The sequence below is a fragment of the Manis javanica genome, chromosome 2 (genome assembly GCF_040802235.1).
Source record: "Manis javanica isolate MJ-LG chromosome 2, MJ_LKY, whole genome shotgun sequence".
Taxonomy (NCBI): Eukaryota; Metazoa; Chordata; class Mammalia; order Pholidota; family Manidae; genus Manis; species Manis javanica.
Genome location: NC_133157.1, coordinates 85955963 through 85977204, shown reverse-complemented (window position 1 = coordinate 85977204; position 21242 = coordinate 85955963). Strand labels below are relative to the sequence as shown.

Here is a 21242-nt window from a genome sequence, read left to right as displayed (position 1 = left end):
GTGGTGGTAAGAAGATTATGAAATTTTAAAAAAAGAGTGTTTTAAATACTGAAAACCCATTAAACCTCTTCACTGTCAGGATGTTTTATAGCAAGAGTGCTGTTGGGTTCTGTGTCTGAGAGAGTCAATGTTAAGCTGTTTTGAAACGTGACCTGTAGCTTTGTTTCCAAAGCAAAATATTTTAGAGATAGGCAGAAAGGCGAAGTGTGCATTCGTATGTGTCTATGTACATAATGTAGCTGCTATGCTGTTTTCGCATCCGTGAGCCCAACTTAAATCATTAGCTCAGTGTTTCTTTACTTACACAGTACAGCGACGATGACGAAGTCAGTAGCATGACACAAGGGGACAGACTTCGGGCCCTGAAAAGCAGAAGACAATCGAAACCAAACGCTCTTCCCCTCACGTGAGTCTTGTTTCCTTTGTGTAGTCCTTCATGAAACTTTTTCACTGTACACTTTCTGCATAGTTGCATGCCCATTATGCCACTTTGAAATGATTCTTCATGTAATTTAAAATCTAGGGGTGTTGCCTAAGAAGCTCTTGGCTCTCCTTTGTTTATCTCCACCCCCTATTGTAAGCTCACTAGTCTGTAGAGACAGGAAAGTAGTATTAGGGATGCTTTTTCTCCGTGGATAGTCACCATGTGATACCCTCAAGAGAGTGACAGCAGATGTAAACTGCAGAATAATGGATTTGCCCATAGTTACTGAAATTGTGAGTTTCAGTTCACTACCATATTGCAGATAGTATGGTTTGATATTGCAGAATTAATCAGTGGTAACACAGTGGCTTAATGTCATTACTTTAGGGTGACAGTGATTAAATATTTTTGGTATTAAATGTTTGAGGAATCATTTGAAGTTACAGAAGAGGGCTTAGCATGGGCATAGGAAATTTTATAGTTACTAAGTGTGTGTGTGTCCTCTTGGGCTTGGCTTGTGTGTTATTTGAGATTCAATCTCCTATAACGACTAGATTGTTAAAAAAATATGTAGAATCCAAAAACATAGCCAGTGTACTTTTTTCTAAGTTATTCTTCAGTAAATGCTCCTCCCTATCCTGCAGGCAACCTCCATTTCATTGTAGGTTAGCAAATTTCTAGGCCCCCCACCCCACCCTTTTTGTGTGTGTGTGTCAGCGGGTCATTTTCTTCAGTGAGCATGTTGTGATACGGGAAGGGACTGATACCATAATATGGCAGAGATGATCAGAAGTTCCTGGCAGAGAAGAACAGGCCTTCTTTTTAGTTAAAAGTGGTTCTTCACAGATAGTTCCTCATAATCTAAAGTTCTTAGTAGAATAATACATACGATCACGGGGCTGCTGCCTTGAGAGTTTCTTAAAAGACCCAGAGGAACGAATGGAATTTTCCAATATGAAGTGCCACATGAAAGACAGGTATCAGTACTGATTATAGGCATTATATGGGTGTTCTCTGCAGCTTAGTGGTGCTTTAGTTAACTCAGATTGCCTTAAGAATGGTACATTTTACATAATTTAACTGCAGGTACCATTTTGGTTTTAATTTCATTAAAAGTCTTCATCCAAGGTCTAATGGTGCTTTTTATTTAGAAGTGCTATGGTGCCTCCGGGCCATCATTCTGAATCCAGTCTTGAACATGGCAATGGCCACAGGGCATGCCCCACCGCCCTGCCTCTCTGCCTGCGCTGCTCCGGGGCTCCTCAGCTCCTCAGCAGCTTGTAAGGTGCAGGTTATAGTAGCGGGTCTTAGGTGGGCTGCAGTCTGCATTTCTAGCAGGCTTTCCAGTGTTGCCAAAGCTGCTAGTCCAGGGGCCACACTTTGACTTGCAAGGCCTAGAAAATGTGGGGTTTTGTGGTGGTGTTTAGTCATGCCCATGCTTTTGTCTTGCTTTTAAGAATTTGCAGCATCAGTTTATTTCTCAATCACTTTTCACATTCTTAATTTTCACATTCTTAAGTCAAGTTGGGAGTCCGGAAGTCTGCTTAGTCTAATGTTCCTGTTGAGAACGGTTCACGTGAAATTTCCTTTAGTTACTCAGTCTGCTACCTTTCGAATATGTTTTCTAGAGAGTTCAGATTACTTGGTACTTTTTTCTAGAGCAGTTGAGGCTATAAAAGCCTCTTTCATAGCTCATGGGTTTGTGGTAATGTAGTAGAAAACAATGAACGAAACTCCATGACACTAGATGCTGTCACATTCACCTGGCGTATGAGGCTCCCAGGATGAAAGCTAAACCTGATCAGCAATGGTTGAATGAAAAGTAACAGGGCAAGATCAGCCTGGCTGCCCGTAGCATCTGTTGTGTCATCACCCCACTTTACAGCTGGAAGAAGTAACGGACACTGGCTCTTTGCTCTGTAGCACTCTTGGTGAAAGTTTAAAATCAAGCAAAATGGTAGAAGTAAAAAAGAAAAGAAAAAAGGACAAGCTATTTCAAAATCCCCTTTAATTGTAATTGTAATCCTAAAAATAATAGACTAGCCCCCAAACCGTCCCTCCTCCCATGCACATAGTTAATAAATTTTTAGGGCACATTTTTAAAGAAAAAGCAAAATGTCAAAATTCTTCTAAACTCTTTGTGTAAAGACCCTGGGGGTGCGGGTCCCACCCAGCCGATTTCCCTTCCTGCTCCACAGCCCTTTGCGTAGCCCTCCAACGGCCCCCAACCCTCTTTGCTGTTGGAATCTCTTTTGCTCTGCTCTGTGGCTCTTTGGCTCCAGGAGAGGAGGTCAGTTGGAGATTCCCTTCCCCTCGCAAATCTTTGTTGTTACTTTAGAAACAAGTCCCCTCAGAGGGAGCTTCCAGTAGCAGCGTGGGTGAGATCGAAATTCAGTTCCCATCTTCCCTTTTGGACTCATACTCACTGCGGGCAAGTTACTTGCTCTGCTACTGCTATTTAGCTGGATAAATACTCCCAACAGAGAAAGTTAGTGAAAAATATCTAAGTATGGGTGATTCTTAAGAAAACAAAAGTACACAAATAAAATATCATTACTATTATTAGTTTCTCTTTTACAAATAGTCAGTAGTCAGTATTGGGGGAGAGTTGTTTGGTAGAAATTGTGAAACAGTCATTTGCTCAGAGTGCCTGTCTGCCCCCGACTACCCTGAAGACAGTCAGTTGTGTGCACCCCAACCTCAAAGGGTCTTCCAGTGTGATTGATGGCAAGTGGATGGATGACTGTGCTAAAGTGAATTTGGTGGGACTTCTCACCCCACCTGTGCTTGCCGGCCTCTGCAGACAGCAAACTCCCGCCGGGTTGGTTAGGGAGACTGGGGTGTCCATGGAGAGTGGGTGCACCCTGCATGGGAGTGAGGTCGAAATGTAGGTCTCATTAGTGGACCTGATTGACTCCCTTAAATGTCCCCTAACAGTTCAGTGTAGATGGGTGTGTGTCTCATCACTGGAAAATGATTCTTAGACCATAAGCTTTAGGAGGGGAGCTGGTAAAAATCACAGGGCAGATAGCTGGATATTCTGACCATTCATCTCCTAACTGTTAAATCAATAACTGTAAATGAAAATTGGGGCGGCTGGAGAGTTCTGCAGGCCATTTATCAATTTGGGGTAAGTATGAAGCCTCTGTAATCTTAACATACATTAGTAGATTGGGTTTTCTTGTCAGAGGAGTAAGTGAGATGGTGGAGGTGCAGCCTGTGGGGGTGAGGTTGGATGGGATTGCAGGCCCAGCCTTCAGTGTAATCCCTGTTGCCGTGTAGGGCGCCTGCCACGTAGTATTCAGTGATCGGGTGATGAGGACCGCTGTGAAGTTGACATAGGAAGTCACATCAGGCATTTCTGACTTGATCAGCCCGAGGCTTGGCACAAAACCAGTGTTCAGTAGAGTCTCGGGTTCAGTCACAGTTGGTCCAGGTGGCCACCTGGATATGTAGGAGCTAGAAAGGTTCTTTCCTCACCGCAGAGGCTGGACCAGCGAATTAAAAAACACCAAGGTTAGAGCCAGGTATGGTCGCATAAGGAAAACACCTCAGGAAGCCTGTGTAGTGTTAGACATAAGGGAAATTGCCTCATTCTCCGTGGCCCATTGTGGGGTTGTGTGGGCTTCCATACCCTGGTTTTCAGAATATGCGATGTGCTTACACTCCCAAATGGTCAGAGCACGCCTCCGTTGCAAGGAGAGTGGCTCTGCTGTGCTCTGCGCACTGGTAACTGTGCCTCCCATTAGCTGTCCTCACCAGTCCAGGGCTGTTTTCTGTTTGGTTTTCCTCGTCTTTCTCTGAGGTTTCTCTGTGTGCATTTCTTATACTTCTTTAAAATTTTCTGTACAATTAAATTAACATGCGGTAGTTACCCAGCTAGAGATTGGGTCTCATCTTTTGTTAGTGATTACCAAGTCAGTTTAAAACTGAAGACAGCATTTTCTCCCAACCTAACATGGCGAGGTGCCATCCTTGTTTAAACACTTGCAGGGTGACCAGAACTCACTTGTGGCTCTATTTACTTACTATTTCATTGATGGTTTTGGCCTACCAATCTGAACATCTGTTCTTTCCCTTCACCCCTTTCCAGATGTCCCCTAGCTGTGCTGACCTCTGCACTGTGTAGTGTTGTCATCTGGTGGATTATTTGTGACTACATTCTTCCCATCCTGCTATTCTGTCTCGATGGTTTAAGAACCCAGTAGCCATCAGGACCCCTCGGCAAATAGCCGTTGTGTAAGTGTCCACTTCCGTTTCTGTACTAGTGCTCACCCCTGGCGCCAGCCTGTCGCTCATGGTGCATGTTGTTCTCACTCAGCTCTCCCAGCTTTGCTGGTTCTCCTTTGTCCAAAGGTTGTTTTCTGAAATTTCTCCATTAATGGAATGGTGGTGGGGAGGGAGGGCTTCACTATTCCTTCCATACAAGGAATATGAAAAATAACAAACTTTATTATGCTTAAGTTCTGCTTGCTCTTAACAGATTTTTTGAAAAGTGTTTTATGAAGACACCAAAAATAGTTTTCCTTGTCAAAAAATAGGTTGGGATAATTGGTGTGGTTTTCTTTTCATCAGTTACCCGTTCAGCTTTCCTCTAGTTTTCTGGAGTAAACATCTTTGTCATTTCTAGAATAGCAGAAAAACATTCCCACTGATTCCCTGGTAAATACCTGGCTTTGTGGCCAGCAGGCCTAGTGAACGCCGACCGCACCAGGCTCGCCTCTGACCGTGCTCTGCCACCACGCTGCCCTGCAGCACCTTCCGTCTTGAGGATGCGGAGTTTCCTTCTCTGCCTTACCTCACTCCCTGCCCTGCAGGGAACACAGCAAAGTGAAGTCTCCAAAACTTGAGCAAGGAAAAGGGGGCAGCAGGGCAGGTGGGAGCCCCTTCCTGCACTTCCGCCTGATGGTAGGGTGCTCCTCACTCCCTCCTTCCCCAGAAGTAACCCAGATGCCTTTGTTAGGTTCGTGCAGGCACGGTTCGTGTTCCCTTGGTGTCTTTCATACTCAGATGCACCTCCACAGTGAAGAGACTTCTCTTCGGCAGACAAATGTGGCAGGAAGTGTACGCAGGGAACCTCAGGTGGTTCAGACCAAGAGCACAGAAAGGAGGCTTTGTCCCAGGAGGCTGGCTAACTGCTGCCTCATGTCTGGGCTGCGTTCTCTGAAACTCCTCCTTTAGCTCATATATTCAGGGATCTCCTCTCTTGTTCCCACTTGGACTTGGGAGTTACAAAGGAATGCAAAACCCCTTCTAGGCTGTCCTCCAAAGAAGAACTCCCCGCGGCCGATCGTGGTTTCACTGAGTGTCTTCAGGTGGCTGGAGAAGATTTAAAAATCCAACTCCATTCTTTTCAAAATTAAGGAAAAGCTGCTTAACATGTTCAATTTACGGCATTTTCTGTGGTATCTCCTTGTTGCAAGCTGATCAGACAAGCAGGTATGCTGGGTTTCTGGTACAGATTATCCTTTTGGGTGTTTTTTTCCTTCACTTTCCTCAGTAAGCTTAGATTTCTACACATTCTGACTTGCGAGCATCACACGTGCACAGATTTGGTCTCAGACTATTCCAGGTGGCAGAGATACTGCGAATGGGTAGAGTTCTAAACAGGTGGAGTCGTTGCTAACAGTACTTGGGCACTTCATGAATGTATTGTTTTTCTGAGGGTAAGTTGAAAAATGTTTTCTGTCAGGCTCTTTTCCTTTGACTATTCTGTCAGGTATAACCTTTCTGCTGTTATTACTGACATTTGCCGTTGCATTTCTACACCTAGAACACCAGAGTATTCTGCTTAGCCTGCCTGGTGAACCTGGAGTGCACAGGAACAAAAGCTTCTGCCAGCAGCAAGGACATAGGCAGGTGGAGCCCTCATTGTCACCTTCACAGGTGACTCCTCAAGGGCACTTGACGTAGCATCGCCTGTGCGGTGTCAGCCAGCTTGACCGTGGCAGCAGGAGCTCCGGCTGCGTTGGTCTTCCCGGCCAGGGGATGTGGGAAAGGCGCCTCCGAGGGCTGCACGGCCTCATGTCTGCTGATTGTAAGGCTGGTTTTGTATGAGTGGTAGGCAGCCAGTGTGAATAGTGCACAGTGGCTCTGACAGTTTCTCTTCTTGGGGTGGAATGTTGACATTCAAGGCTTTTGGGGTTTGGGAAGTGGGAGAACTGGCTTGCCAGCTTGTCGCTTTACTGTTGGCTTCAAGTTGCAGGTGACCCATCTGAAAGTTATCAGGGCTCAGAAGCCACTGCGGAGTGGGAAGTGAACTGCAGCATGCGGGAGATAAAGGGCAGGGCTGAGACTCTGTCAGGGACAGCTGGCAAATGTCAGTGCTAAGCACTGCTCCTCAAAGCCTGCGTTGGTCTGGTTTGCAGGGTGGGAGTGCACCCCAGGAGCTGGCCAGCTCGCCCACCGGGATCTCACAGGTTCACCTGAGAGCAGCTGCCTCGTTGTTTGCAGTTTATCGGTGCTTAGGCTTCAGATGGACCAACTGCCCTCTTTTTAATACAAATAGCTGACGACCTGAATCTCAACTGGTATGATGAATGCTTTCCACATTTCTTTCATATTCTTATTTTTAAAATTCCACATAAATTATCTATTAATGTCATACATACTACCTCATATGAATAATTTACACTAATTTTATAGAGAAATGCTTTTTAAAAGATGCTTCCCCTCCACCTCGAATCTGGTGTGGCCAGTGTGCAAACATGTCGATAACAGTAAATTTAAGAAATGAGGACTTAATGTTCCCTAAGCAGGCAGTATATGGGCTTGCATGTTCAGTCATATTAATGATCTTGCAATATGATAACTGTCTATACTCTTGGCCATAAGTAGCTTTAAATTACTAGAAGAGTAGGTGTGATATTTCAGAAAAAGCCAAATGGAATCTCACACCCTCCATTTGTAAAAGTGGAGATAAAAACTGTGTCCTGTAACAAGAGGAACAGTAGGGGACGCGTCCACAGTCGTTTTTTTCCATTTTATTTTTCTTTGCGGGAGAATTCTAGATCCCCATCCTTAAGGAGACTCACTTTAGTATTTCCCCCTCACACTATGGAATCAGAAAGAACTGAAAAGTAAGTTGTTGTTTTCTGGGGTGGAGTTTGTTGGGCAGTTGGTACTGCCTCTGCTTCTGCACACAGGCTCTGCACGCTCTCTGTTTTGCTAGAACACCGAATATTTAGGATGATGAATTGTAGTGAGAAATCCTGAAGCAGGCCTTGGCCCATTCACAGGATCAGTTTCTCTCTGAGGTTGAAGGCCTGATTCATGCGGTGTTCAGAGCTACCACGTGGGATGGGGCGCCGGGCGGAGGACCCAGCCTCCACGGCCTCCCCCTTCCCCGAGCAGTTGGAAAGCCCAGGCCTCAGATGCCAGCCCTGACAATAACACCCTTGGTTTTCTCAGTGCTGACAAGCTATCATGTCCCTAAGTGTCAGATATGCTGCTTTGTGTCGTAACTAAGACGCTGCAAGTTTACCAATCTTCACTGCATTTTAAGGACCTGGCTTTGTTTACTAACTAACATGGTGGCCACGCAGCTGTGGGATGTAGGATGCCTGTTAGTTGAAATGGTTTCTTTTGACTCTTGTGAGCTGGGTTCTCATGATTGGTTATGGCTGACTCACCTTTCTGTTGGGATATGACAGGAAAAAGGCTTTTTTAAGTCAGTGTCTCTTACTCAGTAAAAGTTGAGTATATAAAAATGTGTGTTTATGCAATTCAGGGTTTCACTCATTATGTCATGAAGGAAAGAATTGCATATAAAATCTTCTGATGTTTCCCTCTCTGATAATTTGATGAGGAATTAAAACATACCCTCTGCTGTGAACAAGACACTCTGTGGGTTTCATCTGAGGGTGCTCTTCCTGACTCAGGGCTTTGCCTCCCGGGCAGTCTGCTCCCATAGGCATCATCATCAGTTTTTGGAGGTTTTTTTAGTGTTTAATTAAATCAGGTTGCACAAAATTTAAAGTCTTACTTTCATGTTGATACTGATTTAGTAAGTAGTTATAATCTATACAAAGCTCAACTTCTGCTTGAACGTATGTTTAATATTTGAAATGTTATATAAAAAGCTCATACTTTCAGCTCTGAAGAGTGATTATTACATAGATATTTATGTTCATAGTTTTTAGAATTTGGGGTTTTTAAATGATTTCTTGTTTTCATGACTAGAATTCCAAGTAACTACTTTTAGGGACACAAACATTTGTTTCACTAATTGATTTTTCTGGGTGTGGGAATTGGTTTAAATGCCTGGTTATGTTCCAAAAGCAAAGGATACTCTGGTTGTCTTGGCGCAACCTTCAGAGGGAAACGAGATGCTTCATGCTTCATTTCAAAAGACTTGGATGTAAAAATGTGTTTTGGATTTTTTGGGCAGATGTGTTAGTGGAAAATCCTATGAATTCTCAGTAAAATAACTTGCACCACAGTGCAAAAAATGCCTTCCTCTGTCAAGTATTTGAAAATGGTTTCAGTGAATATAATCTAATTTTTTTCCAACTGTTTTCAGAGTAATTCTTCAGTCCAGTGTTCAGAGCTGTAAAACACCTGAACCTGAGATTTCTGGCAGTGCAGGCATTACTAAAAGGACCACCAGGTCTGCTTCAAGGAAAAGCAGTTTTAAAAGGTGAGAAAAGAATCCTCTTCTGAAAAGTTCCCAGCAGTGGCTTCTCAGTTTAATGTTCTGGAGAGGGACGTGGAGACAGGAAAAAACAGAGGCCCTCGGAGGAGAAGTTAATTGCATGTGTTTTGTCTGTCATGTCAAAAAATCTGAACCATGTTAATGTAGGGTTTGTTTTATTTTTCAGAGGTGATTCTCAGCACTGGAAATGTATTTGGGTCATACGGTGGGAGAGTTGAGAATGTTGTACTTAGAAGTTCTTGAGTTTTCCAAAGCTCTCTGTCAGCACTGGGAGGAAGTCTGTCTGTGTGTGTATCAGATGCAGCGTAACCGTGCAAACTCAGCAGCAAACAAGTGTGGTGACAGGACTGTGAGAACTCAGGGGTGGTGGTGCTGCATCCTCGCTTTGTGCAGACAGGCCATGTGGCACTCTGCTCAAGGCCCGCGGGGCCCAGCGTCTTGGAAGAGAATCCGAGCCAGGCTTTACGTGTCCTTCACAGCTCCCCTGCCCTCGCCGCCTGGCCCTCAGTGGTCTCGGGGCGGAGCGGGCCTGTGGGTGCAGCCGGTACAGGCTGACTTACCCGAGGCTCTGTGCGCTTTTGAAGGAACTGTTCAGTTCTGCAGTCTCCTCTCTTTGCTCCTCCTCTGTGCAACCTCATATGTTTACACATGTGAGCATGTGACAGTGGGCACCAGCCCAAGACTGAGAAATTTAAGTTTTTTGTTAGGAAGGTATCAGATGTTCCTATTCTTTTTTTACTGACTGGTTCCACTTGAGAAGAATACAAAAAAAATACAGACAAAAAGTCAAAGATTTAGGTACATTATAACATAAAAGCAGAATATTACTGTGAGAAAGAGGCATGCTAAAAAAATTGAGAATCATATTTTTAAAGAAAATCTTAAGACCTGAATAAATGCTCATGATGCAGTAAGTAAAATAGCGACACACAAAAATAGCAAAGTGGTACTTTAATTTTGTAAGTGTACAATATAGTTTATGTATATAGAAATGTAAGATGTATGGACATGTTATAAGTTTCTCTATATGTACAGAAGTTCAGTAAAGAAAGCTATGCCATAGTATAAACAGGCCTTTGGGTTGCTAGGACAGTTTGGGATTTTTCTTTTCCTTTTTTTTTTTCCTCCTGACTTTTCTACAATAAATGGGGGGAAATTAGGGGTATTTTAACTTGGACATTAAAATCTATAGAACAAGCCAGCTGCTGGTGGTGGACTGTTGAGTGGCGGGCTCACTCTGTTCAGGGGCAGTTGGCTTGGGCTTCGTGGCAGCGGGGTGTGTCTCGCACGTTTAATTCCGCTTGTGTGCATTGCACTCCTCAGGTTACAGGAGGCAGAGCCCAGAAGGTGGCCCTTGAGGGCCATCCGTCCCCATGGCTCTGCGGGGCAGGGCCTGTGCATCTTTCCCTCCGGGTCTCATGCAGCAATCCAAGCATGTGTCCCTCGCAGAGGTTCCTGATGGCTGCGAGCATCACCCCTGGTCCCCGGATGGATGCTTTGTGGGGTCTAGAGTCCAGACTGCGTGTGTTTGGCTGGGTATTGAAATGGCCCAAAGCTGTTTCCAGGCAGTTACAGAGACTTCATGTAAAGTCCCAGGAGGGCCTTTGAGAGCTCTAGAGGGCAAAGCAGTGAAAATGCTGGGTTTCACAGCATTCACCCCCCCACTCCGGGCACGACAGCCGCCGTCTCCTGCCAGGCTCTGACCTGTGCTCACGTCACCTTGCCTGTGAGCCCGCACAGCTCACCAAAGGCAGATGCCTTGTGGACAGGCCCCTCTCCCTGCCTCTGGGAAGTGACGGGAGCCCACGCAGCCGTGCGGTGGCCCGCTTGTGAGGCCACCGTCGTGAACCATTTGCCAGAGGTCATCACCATCTGCCATAGGGCCTTGGCCTTTCACTTCCAGCTTCTCTTCTGTCCTTAGAGGCTTTCAGGTTGGAGACCTCACCTAAACTCTCCTCCACCAGTTTGGCTCCTTAGATTTTGACAGTTCACAGAGAGACTCTGCAGGCTGATCTCATGATACTGCACTTCACAGATACTGCGTCATTGCAGTGGAGGTGGTGGCTGCCCTGGGCTGCTCACGTCTGTTTGGCACCATTTTTCCAACAGCATTTGCTCCCTTAGTGTCTCTGTGTCACATTTGGGACATTTGGGCAATTCCAGATCTTTTCATTGCTATATTTGTTGCGGTGGTCTGTGATCTGTGATTGTGACTGCTGAAAAGCTCAGGTGATGGCTGGCATTTTTTAACAATAAAGGGTTTTTTAATTAAGGTCAGCGCATTTGTTTAGATATAATGCTGTTGCACACTTCACAGACTACAGTGTCTGTAAACATAACTTTCATATGCCCTGGAAAACATGAACTCATTTGACCTGCTTTACTGTGATGGCTGCCTTACTGAAGTATGCTGGGACTCACCCCGGAGGGTCTTGGAGGTATGCCTGCTTCACTTTGGAGAACTTCTCCACAAATGCATTAAAAGAGCAGTTCTGTAGAGGCTGAAAAAATACCAGTATTGTCACAAATCTTTATTGTTGGCAAAAAATGCCACCCCATTTCTCCTGGTGGATGATTATTCCTATTCCCTCATGGTCACCAAGTTAAACCACATCTAAAGCTAAAGCCTGGTGACATGCCAGCCCTCGGTGCACAGGGCCTGTGTGGCCCCTGCCTCATCCCCCTTTCTCGAGTCTAAAGAAGTAAATAAGTGGGCGCCCCCATGCTGGGGATGCTGTGAGTCTGCGTTCACATCTCTCTTTGGAAGAATGAGTAAACCCAGTGAAGCGTTGGCCAGTTTTCAGTGTGGCCGCATGAACGCTCTGGAAAGCTCTTTGAGAGCCTCGAAAATTCCTTCATCATCTCCGGCTGAGAACCTGCTTCCACCTCATAGGGTGTCACTCCGTTCAGCTCACATCCTCCCGCCACATCCCACTGCATGCACGTTGCTGTAAGCTTACGCTGTTCATTTGGGGCAGTCTTTTCTTTTTTAAAAAGTACAACTTCATCCATTTTCTGTGAAAACTGTCATACACAGGTAACTCTTATTCCATGTTGCATCATGGGGAACCATCACTTTCTGCTCCGCGTGCCAGGCTGACCTATGGTCATTGCTCTGGGGTATTCGTACCTAATTGTTCATACTCGTGGGGAGGATACATGCTCAGGCACGTTATGTGGCTTCTGAAAGTGAGTATCTTCACTAGCCCTTCACTGGGAGTAGCTGCACCCAGGGTATCCTTGGCCTTTATCAAGTCTCCTGGGTGACTTCCACCTCCCCATGCCTGTCACTGCCTCTTGTCCTGCAGAGTCTTGGATCTCAGTGTCTGTTCCATCACAAGATGCGCTTTAATACTTCGTTACTGTCTCATTCCCAGAGCACATCCATACCTCTTATCTTCTAGGATAATTCCCTCTGAAATTCCAGATATTCTCCTGCTTGGCTCCACTGGCTGCCTGGACCTTTACACTCGGGCTTCGTTGGGGTCTGTGCAAACTAGTGATCCACAGAGATGAGCTGTGCTGGGAGACGGCCGCAGCAGTGTGAGGGCCGCCTCCAGACTCAAAGGGCTTTCTCTGACGCCTCTGCTTTAGTTTTTCTTGGGGAGTTGCTATTTAGTTGGACGTTAACCTAACAAACTGGAGAAGGGAAGAAGGGAGGTGAGGGTGAGGTGCAGCCAAGGGGCCTCTCGCACGCTGCTCCCCTGCAAACTGCTTTGGGGGCCAGAGCTCTTTCTGTGACCAAGTTCTGCTTTGGGGACCCTCGATAACATTTCTTTATCTTTTCGTTCTTCCCACTTGTCCCACAGCCTGGTTCCTCAGAGGGAAGGAAGGACAAGGAAGGCTTTGCCGCCAAAGCCCTTACTGGCACTATGGTACTCTCATTGCTCTGCCGCTCTGCCCACCCTCCCATTGTTGCTTTTAGTTACTTATTTTTATTTTTTGCAGAACGGAACCTTTTTCTGCTCTGCCTTCCTCCCGTTTGTCTATACTTTATGGTCGACATCGTACTGTTTTTTCCAAAGTATTTGTTGTTCAAGAATTTTACCAAGTGTAGACTCTTCAGCATGTCAGTATTTTTATTACGTTGCCTTCCTTGTCTTTGATAATTACATACAGGCCACTAAAGGCATTCCTGGTAAAATCCTTTTTTTTCTCCTCCTGTAGTCCCTCCATTTCAAGGACTAAAACAGTCTTGCGTTAAGTAGAAACCTGTGGCCAGAACTGAAGGAAGAGTCTAGGAACAGAAACCTACAGCTGGACTTGGCACACTTTATTTGGAAACAAACAAAATTGCAAAAGCCTTAGCTGCTTTCCACCTAAGAAGTTTATTCAATGAGGACAGTGTCCACTGGAGTTTGAGTAACTACTTGAGCTTGGGTACAAGTGATGTCTTGGAGAAGGCCCAGCTCTCCTTTTGTCGAATGTCTCCAGTTTAAGGATGAGAAAAGCTGTTGTAAATTTATTCTCAGGTGTAAATATCAAAGCCCTCTGTTCCCAGGAGAGCCGACTCGTCTGCGTGGTACACGTGTGTCCCTGTGATGGCAATCATTTTAGCTGCTGGCCTTCAGAAGAACTGAGGATCTTATGGAGGTTTTTAACATATTTATTTTCTGTTCACCCTGTGTCCAAATTTATAAAGGAAAAACAGGCATTACTGAAATGGTACTTTGTGTAATTTGATAACTGTCTGGTTTAATCATCTCCACTGTAATATTTGTAATACTGTTGTAATGGTAACTGTTAAGTACCCAAGCTGCTTGTCTTCCACCAAAGAGTGCTTTATTAACAAGACTGTGAAAACCGTGTTTTCAGACTGTCGCATGTTGGATACAAGCGAGAACCTGCAGGAATGCCAGTGGGAGCTTTGGAGGCTCCAGGGGAGACGCGGCTGCTGGTGGGAGGTTTGGGCCTGAAGAACACCGAGGCTGCCCATTTTTGGTTGCCCAGTCATACAGATTAGTCACATTTTCTTCCATGCATAAAAAAACCCACACTGTTGGTTGGTGTTTCCCCTGGAAACAAAATTGAGGTACTGCTTTTTTTCTCAAGTCTCTCTGCAGCATTGTGGACTGTCTTGTTATGTGATGGACCTAAGCCGTTCGCAGGCCCTTTGGCTGCGGGGTGAGTCTCTCGCACCTGGGTGCCAGGTGTCTGCAGTGGAGCCTCCCGTTGTCTTTGGTCAGGGACTGTGGCTCCTAACTGGACAGTGTCTTCTCCCCTTGGCCCTGCAAAGCACAGCAGAGTCTGAAGGGTGGGACCGGGCAGGGTGGGACTGGGGCTGGAGCTCTCCATGTCCTCATGTCTTCCCAGGATGCTACCCGCTCTGCTGTTGACCTGCGTGCCCTCTTGATGCGCTCTCGCTGGGTAGGACCCAAGCGCTAAAACAATCTACTTGATGCTAAAAAAAGTGGGGCCCCAGATACAAGAATATTTTGCAGTTACCCTGGCTGCGTCCATCATAAGAAGTGGAGGGTGTTCATGACTGCGTGTCCTCCTAGCCTGGAGGACAGGCAGCGGCAGCCCTGGTGCAATCTGACGGCTAGTAGAAAGCAGATGCCTTCCTATTACGGGGTGAGTGCATCAGGTCAGCTGGAAATTCCATTTTAAAAGCTGCTGAGTAACAAGTGGCTGGAATACACAGATTAATGCCTGTTAATGCAAAAAGTAATTGAAAGGCCAGGGGTCCTTCTGGACTTTACCCTCCTGGAGTGAATTGTAAGGTGGGCTGGCTCTGCGGGGAAGGTGGAAGATGCCTTTGTCTTGGCCAGACAAGCTGCACCCCCCATCAGGCACTGTAGGGGTGGGGTCACACCAGCTTTTAAACACTGAGGGCAGATCTCAGCAGGTTTTCTGTCTCTGGAAGTGGATAGACACAAAGACCCACTTGCCTGATGGGAAAACTGCCCTTTATTTAGCTCTGGGTGGGAGAAGAAGCATTCCTTTTTCTGACTTGTCCTGGGAGACAATACTAAATACTCAGACTGTGGTGTGCCCATGCATAAAACTGCATTCTCAGGGCAGCTCTTCTTCCCTTGACTCTTGTAAAGGCCATCTCCTGCATAAATAATCTGGGTTGAAATACTAATGTTGGAACCATCCTCGGTTGGCCTTCCCGCATGTCAGAGCAAGTCAGTGTACTGTCTCCCTCATGGTGAATAAGCCACTGGTGTCCTGGCCAAGAGGAAGAAATCCGGGTTTCAGTGTTAACCACAGTACTTTTTATTTTACAAATTGCCTTTTCTTGTTGGCTGCTCAAATTTCCAGCCAGAATTGCTATCACTGTGGCTCTTTCTAAAAATGCTTGTATTTAACAGACTCACTGAAATGAGTCAGAGGAAACTAGTGATTAGGTAAAGAGGTGTTCAGTCCTTAAACACACAGGACTTAAGATTGTGCTTCCAGCATGTCGATCCCCGTAGGTGGTTAAAGTTGCCCAGCACAGACCTCGAATCCAGGCAGTCCCGGGCCTGACGAAGGAAAGTTCCTCTTGTTGTGCATGAGTGGACTTTTGCTTTCCCTCTAACCAAAACTTCATCTCACCCAGAATCTTCCGAGGTTCTTAACTACAAGTCCTTGTTACAGAAGACTTGTTGCTGTGGCATATGAACAGGGCCTGGCAGATGGAGAGATTCCTTTAAACTTAAGAGCCTTAAATAGCTTTGGAACTACCCCAAGACAGTTTCCACTGGAGTTAAAATTAGGAGGAGTATTTTTAGGTGCCCTTGAAGGTTTTGGGGGCTCAAATCATCACAAGTGGGGAACAGACCAAAGGACCAGTGTCTGGCAAACTGGGTACCTAGAAATGCAGATAGGCTTCTGTTTTGTAATGCTGAAGAAAACTAGAATTCTCTCCCAGCTGTCCGTGAAGAGGGGGCGGCCCTGGGCAGCACCTTGCTACAAGTAGCCTTCCTTATCCAGCACTTGCTTCCAGGCAGCCTTCTGTGCTTCTAGTCTCCAGAATTTCTCTGTTCTAAACTTGACCCCTTAGCCTGTCACCCACCCACTTCCTTCCCTGCCCTCTGCCGCCTCTCAAAGGGGTGATTTCTACCTCTTTTCTTGGGCCCAGACAGGTTTTGGATGAGTTCCCAAGTGTTCTCAAGGCGTATGTGTTTGCCCTTGGAGCGTGCTGCAGCCCGTCCGGGGCCCTGGGCGCCGTAGCCGGGAGCCCTGGCGTTTTCCCTGTGCTTCAGCCCCCACTCGGGACCAAGCAGTGCACGCCTTTGATGTTTGTTCTGAAAGTAGCTTGACTGCATCTCTTCATATATTTTTTAAAGTAATCATTGCATTTTGGAAAGCAGTGCTTATCAAAAACAACTTTTAAAAACAAGGTTTAATTCTTTAATAGTTCTCTCCCACTGAAACTGTCCTGGTGAGGTCAGCCGCTGATCTTACTTCTCTTTAATCTGAGTGTTCTCCATGTCACCAAGTGGAAATGCGCAGATGTGTTTCAGAGCCTGGACAGTTCACCTGCTCTGTGCAAGAAGTTACCTCCTTACTTGCCCAGTAGAATTAACTGTCAGCAGATGCGTTCTTCTGATATTGTACTGCAGTTTTATAATAATAATTTGCAGACTTTTATCTAACCTGCACTCATGGACAGACTATTAAAAGTTTTAAAATGTAACTGATTAATCAGTATTTGATCAATTAATGTCTTGATTTTTTTAATTAAAATGTATATTTCTAATCATATTTTATAAACCTGAGAGACCTGGTTGAATGAGTGTTTATTTTCCTGAAGGTGTTTTTAAGAAAAAGCTTCATAATGGCCTGTAAACTTTGCATATCTATGTAGTTTGATACATATTGTCACGTTTGAAAATCTTATGTATTGTAACTGGTTTTATACAAAATACCAAATAGTGGAAATTGTGTTATTATAATCACATTAAAGGTATTCAGCAAACAGTCTTGGTTCATTGCCTTGCCATTCTGAGTCATGTGGGCAGTGGTTAAAATGTGAAGCAGATGCAACCCTCTGTGTTAGTTTGCTAGTAAAATACTACAGGCTGGGAGGCTTAAACAACAGAAATTAGTCTTCTCACAGTGTGGGAGGCTGGAAATCCAAGAGCACTGTTTCTTGAGTGGGGCTTGCTTCTGGTGCCCTGTTCCTTGGGCTCTTCTCTGTGCTCTAATTCTGGAGTCTCTGTGTGCCCTCGTGTTTTAGGACACCAAGCAGATTGTATTAGGGTCCATCCTAACAGCCTCCTTTTAACTAATCACTTCTTTAAAGGCCCTGTCGCCAAATATGGGCACATTCTGGGGTATGGAGGGTTAGGGCCTCCACTAGGAATTGTCGAGGACATAGTTCATTCTATGACACCTTCCCCAATAAGCCTGAGGTGGGGCTCCTCCCGCACACCCACCACCTGCTCAAGCAGGGTTTGGCTCTCCGGAAACAGTTACTAAAGACAAGACACGTGTAAATCAGGCCTCTGGGGTCCTGTAGATAATAGGTGGGGTACCTTCACATTACCTGCTAAGGTCAGGACTGAAGGGGGGACCGGGCTGGAGCTCTCTACGTCCTCATGTCTTCCCAGAATGCCACCCGCTGTGCTGTTGATCTGCCTGCACCCTTGATGCGCTCTCACTGGGCAGGACCCCAGATCTGATGCCCACACCATTACACAGAGGTTGTGTGTGTCTAGGACATAGGAGCTTGTTTGGTTAGGGAGAGCTGTCCAGTTTCCTAAGGAAGTTAACTTTGATTCACGCCAGGATGTGAGAACAGACCACAGGGCCCTGCTGTGCCACCTCTGTCCACACTCCCACCGGGCACAAGCACCCCAGAGTGTGCTTTGCAGACTCTGCCCTCTGTTGGGAGCCTCAGCATCTCCCAGTCCCCCCAGGGCTTGCCCCAAGGCTGGCGATAGGCTGTGTGCCCACTGCTGACCTGCAGCTGCTCAGTGGATTGGCGTGGGCTGCGCAGCTCGATGCACGAGTGCTGTGAGAGGCAGTCTGGCTGGAGGGCCCTGAAATTTGTAAGGCTTGCATGAAACCCCAGGCTGGGCCCTCAGGGCTGTGCAGTATGAGGGCAGGCTGCAGAGACCCCTTGCTTCCTCCTGTTTTCAGCCACACCATCCAGTGCCCATTCTACTGCATGGACAACTTGCTAATCTCTGCTTCCATTTAAGTAAAGTGGGGATAAAAATAATTCTTAACAGTATGAGAATTAAATGAGATTATATATGCAAAATGTTTAAAACTATCTGGCACATTGCTTTTGATAAATTCATTTTCTCTAGATAATTAGTAAAGACTGATTTTGATAAGATTTTGGCCCCTCAGTATCCGATACTTTTGGTAGCTGCAACATAATTTCATGCAAGGGTAATGGTATAAGTGTTTTAAAAGAGGTCAGAATATTTTTACTTTTTTTTGAAGGGAGAAACTCAGGTGCTGCAGGTAAGTCTCGAACTTGGTTTGTTTGGAGGCAGGGTGGGGGTGCAGGTTAAGTGGAAAGACCCCTTCACGAGGCTCCACGAGTGTAGGGTGAGAGCAAGGTGATGCAAAAGGAGCAGTGCTGTGCCCCCTCAGACGAGCTCCGGTTTTTCTGTAACTGGGGATCCCTTATCTGCCTCCAGACCCTCACTGTCCAGCTGTAAAGTGTGGGGCGCCCTAGCACCGTCCCGGGGCCAGGGCGCAGCAAAGCATCCATCTGCCACGTCCTCTTCTATGTATCTCAGTGTGGCTGTGGCACATCAGAGGGCAGGGTGGTGGGAGGAATTCTCCAGAATGTTGCCTTGACCTTCATGCCATGACCCCCAGTCAGTCTCTGCCCATCGCTGCCCGTGTAGGTGGCTTCACTTCATACTGTTGGAGCTGCATGACCGTACTTGGATGTGAACTACTTGGTGCTGAGGGAATTCTATCCTCTTAGGACAAAGTCTTTAAAAAGACGTTGCTAGGTCACAGATACACAAAACTGTTAAGCTTTTGAAGTACACTGTCACAGCAGTTGAGTAGAATTCTAGTTTCAGAGCATGGGTTCGGGACCCAGACCGTCTGGGTGCAAACCTTTGCTGCTTATCAGCTATATGATTTGGGCCAGGATGACTAGGGCTAATACGGTTGTATAAGGATTAAATTAGTTAATATTTGTTCATTACAAAGAACAAGTGCCTGGCACATACTAAACCACATACTGTGTGTGTTTTTAAAAATACAAATATTGCCTAAATGCTCTCCCACAGGACTGTGACAAAGGGCAGCCCCCTGTACTCCCTCACCAGCAGCTGTTGAGACACAGCTGAGCTGGTCACGCCCTGGGGCCCTGGGGCCCAGGTTGCTGTCACTCCCTGCTCTAGTTGCTCCCTTATGATTAGGGTCTGTTGTCTTGTAGTTGCACGGTGTGTCCCTGCGTTTTGCTCAGCTTATTGGGAGAGTAGGTGGACCCTCTGGGCAAACCCAGCTTCCTCCGCCAGCCCTGGGCCCCTCACTGGGACGCTGGCCCAGCCCACGAAGGGACAGAGAGCCTTCTGCGCTACCTTGCCATGAGTCTGACTGTATCTCATCTCTTTGCTAGCAAGTCTGCATGACTTTGACATGCTTCAGGATGACAGGTGCTCCATCCACACTGGAACACCCAGGTAAGGAGGCTTCCCGCCCCGCAGGGCCAAACCCCTTGTGGCTTGGCTACCAGCAGGGCCCTGGGCTTGGCCCCACAGATTCTTAAAATGCACAAATCCCATATTTTTAAACATGTAGAGGCTTTGGATGGGAAAAGTGGAGAGGATAGTATGTTCTATGCATTGTTTTACTTGGAGAAAGACAATGGTTCTTCTCGTGGGTTTCTCTATGTAATACAAGATGTTTCAGGCAGGACGATTTCTTGCATAGGGCTCTCCTGGGAATGCAGCCAGTTGTGGCCCCAGCAGGGCCGCCTACTCAGCACCAGGCATGTCCCCAGCCCCTGGTGAGCCTGGTGTCCACACATGTGCAGTCCCCTCCAGGAGGCGGGGCTTCCCCTGCTGGGCGCTGCCGGGACCTTGCTCAAGGGCGTGCTGTTCTCGCCTTGTTCTGCTCTGGGCCAAGTCCCTGTGGGCAGAGGAAGGGGCTGGAGGAAAGGTTTCATTTACAGAGCGGGTGGCGGGGCTCAACCCTGGGAGTAAGGTTCATGAGTGCTCCGAGACTGGGGTCCCCGAGACTTCAGGTTGAGCCTTGGGTGGGCAAGCCTAGTGCCCTCCTGCTGGCCCTGGCTTATCTCCCTGAGGTGGCAGCCTGGAGGGTTCCCATGCCTGCTGTCTCCATCTCTGTTGTGACAGAGCTGGGCAGCACAGCGGGCATGTCCTGAGTAGCATGGAGGCCTGTCAGCTTTGTTGGGCAGGGCAACCACTGTTGGTCAGGGTGATTCTGCTCTGGCCAACCCCAAGTATGCCTGCAGCTTCCTGAGTTCAGAGCATGCCCCGGGGGGTCCCTTCTCCACCCTTCAAGCAACCTTGCCCCCCAGTGACCCCTTGAGACGGCTTCTGGTGCTGATCTGCTCCCTTTTCCAGCGGTGGCTGGCTGTCCTGGGCTGTCACCTTTCTAGACAGACTTTTAATCTGGCTCGGACTCCGCGGGGACTAGACCTCCAGACGGTCTCTCCTGGACAGCCGGGAGCCCAGCTGCGGAATTTCTCCCAACGTGCAGCTGCAGCCTGTGTTTCAGGGCCCTACCTCAGCCTCTCAGTAAAAGAGTTGTTGCCTTGTTTTTCCACTGGGTTTTTTTGAGGTTTCAGTCCAGGGCCAGGGCTGAGCCTGCCTGTAGGTGCCCTGAGTTGGGAAGACACCCTTGCTGTTAGTGTGTTCAACCCCAAGCTCCTTGGGGAGACAGCCTTTCTTGAACTTTCTCAAGGTAGGGGCTCCTGTGAGTGTCTGGAGGAAGCTGGTCTGCCTCCCCAGAAGTGTTGATGAAAATGTCTGAAGGGTGCAGGCAGACCCTCCCGGGCCTCACTGGCCAAGCGCCCCCTAGGGGCGCTGTCCATGCAGATGCAGTGTGAAGGGCGCCCCCTGCCCGTGAGCCGTAAACGAGCCTGTTCTCCAGTCTCCCGGGGATGCCCTCCTGGCCTAGGGACCCTTCTGCCTTGGTGACAGGCCCCTGGGTTCAGGTGGAGCAGGGTGGGGGGAGGTTCCCACCGCCCTCGCTAGGCCCCGACCTCCACGTTGCTTCTCCCCACCTTGC

General features: G+C 47.1%; 1 protein-coding gene across 20 annotated transcripts in view; it reads left to right on the top strand.

The window, feature by feature from the left end:
• Positions 1-21242, top strand: part of CDC14B (cell division cycle 14B) — a 110698-nt gene that overhangs the window by 80161 nt on the left and 9295 nt on the right. For 6 of the 20 annotated variants that reach the window (XM_073228814.1, XM_073228807.1, XM_036991227.2 and 3 more), the window contains 2 exons: positions 309-406; positions 19610-19669. In XM_073228814.1, the coding sequence (XP_073084915.1) occupies positions 309-406; positions 19610-19669 (158 nt within the window). The other 14 variants (XM_036991232.2, XM_073228808.1, XM_036991234.2 and 11 more) reach the window with 11 other exon arrangements.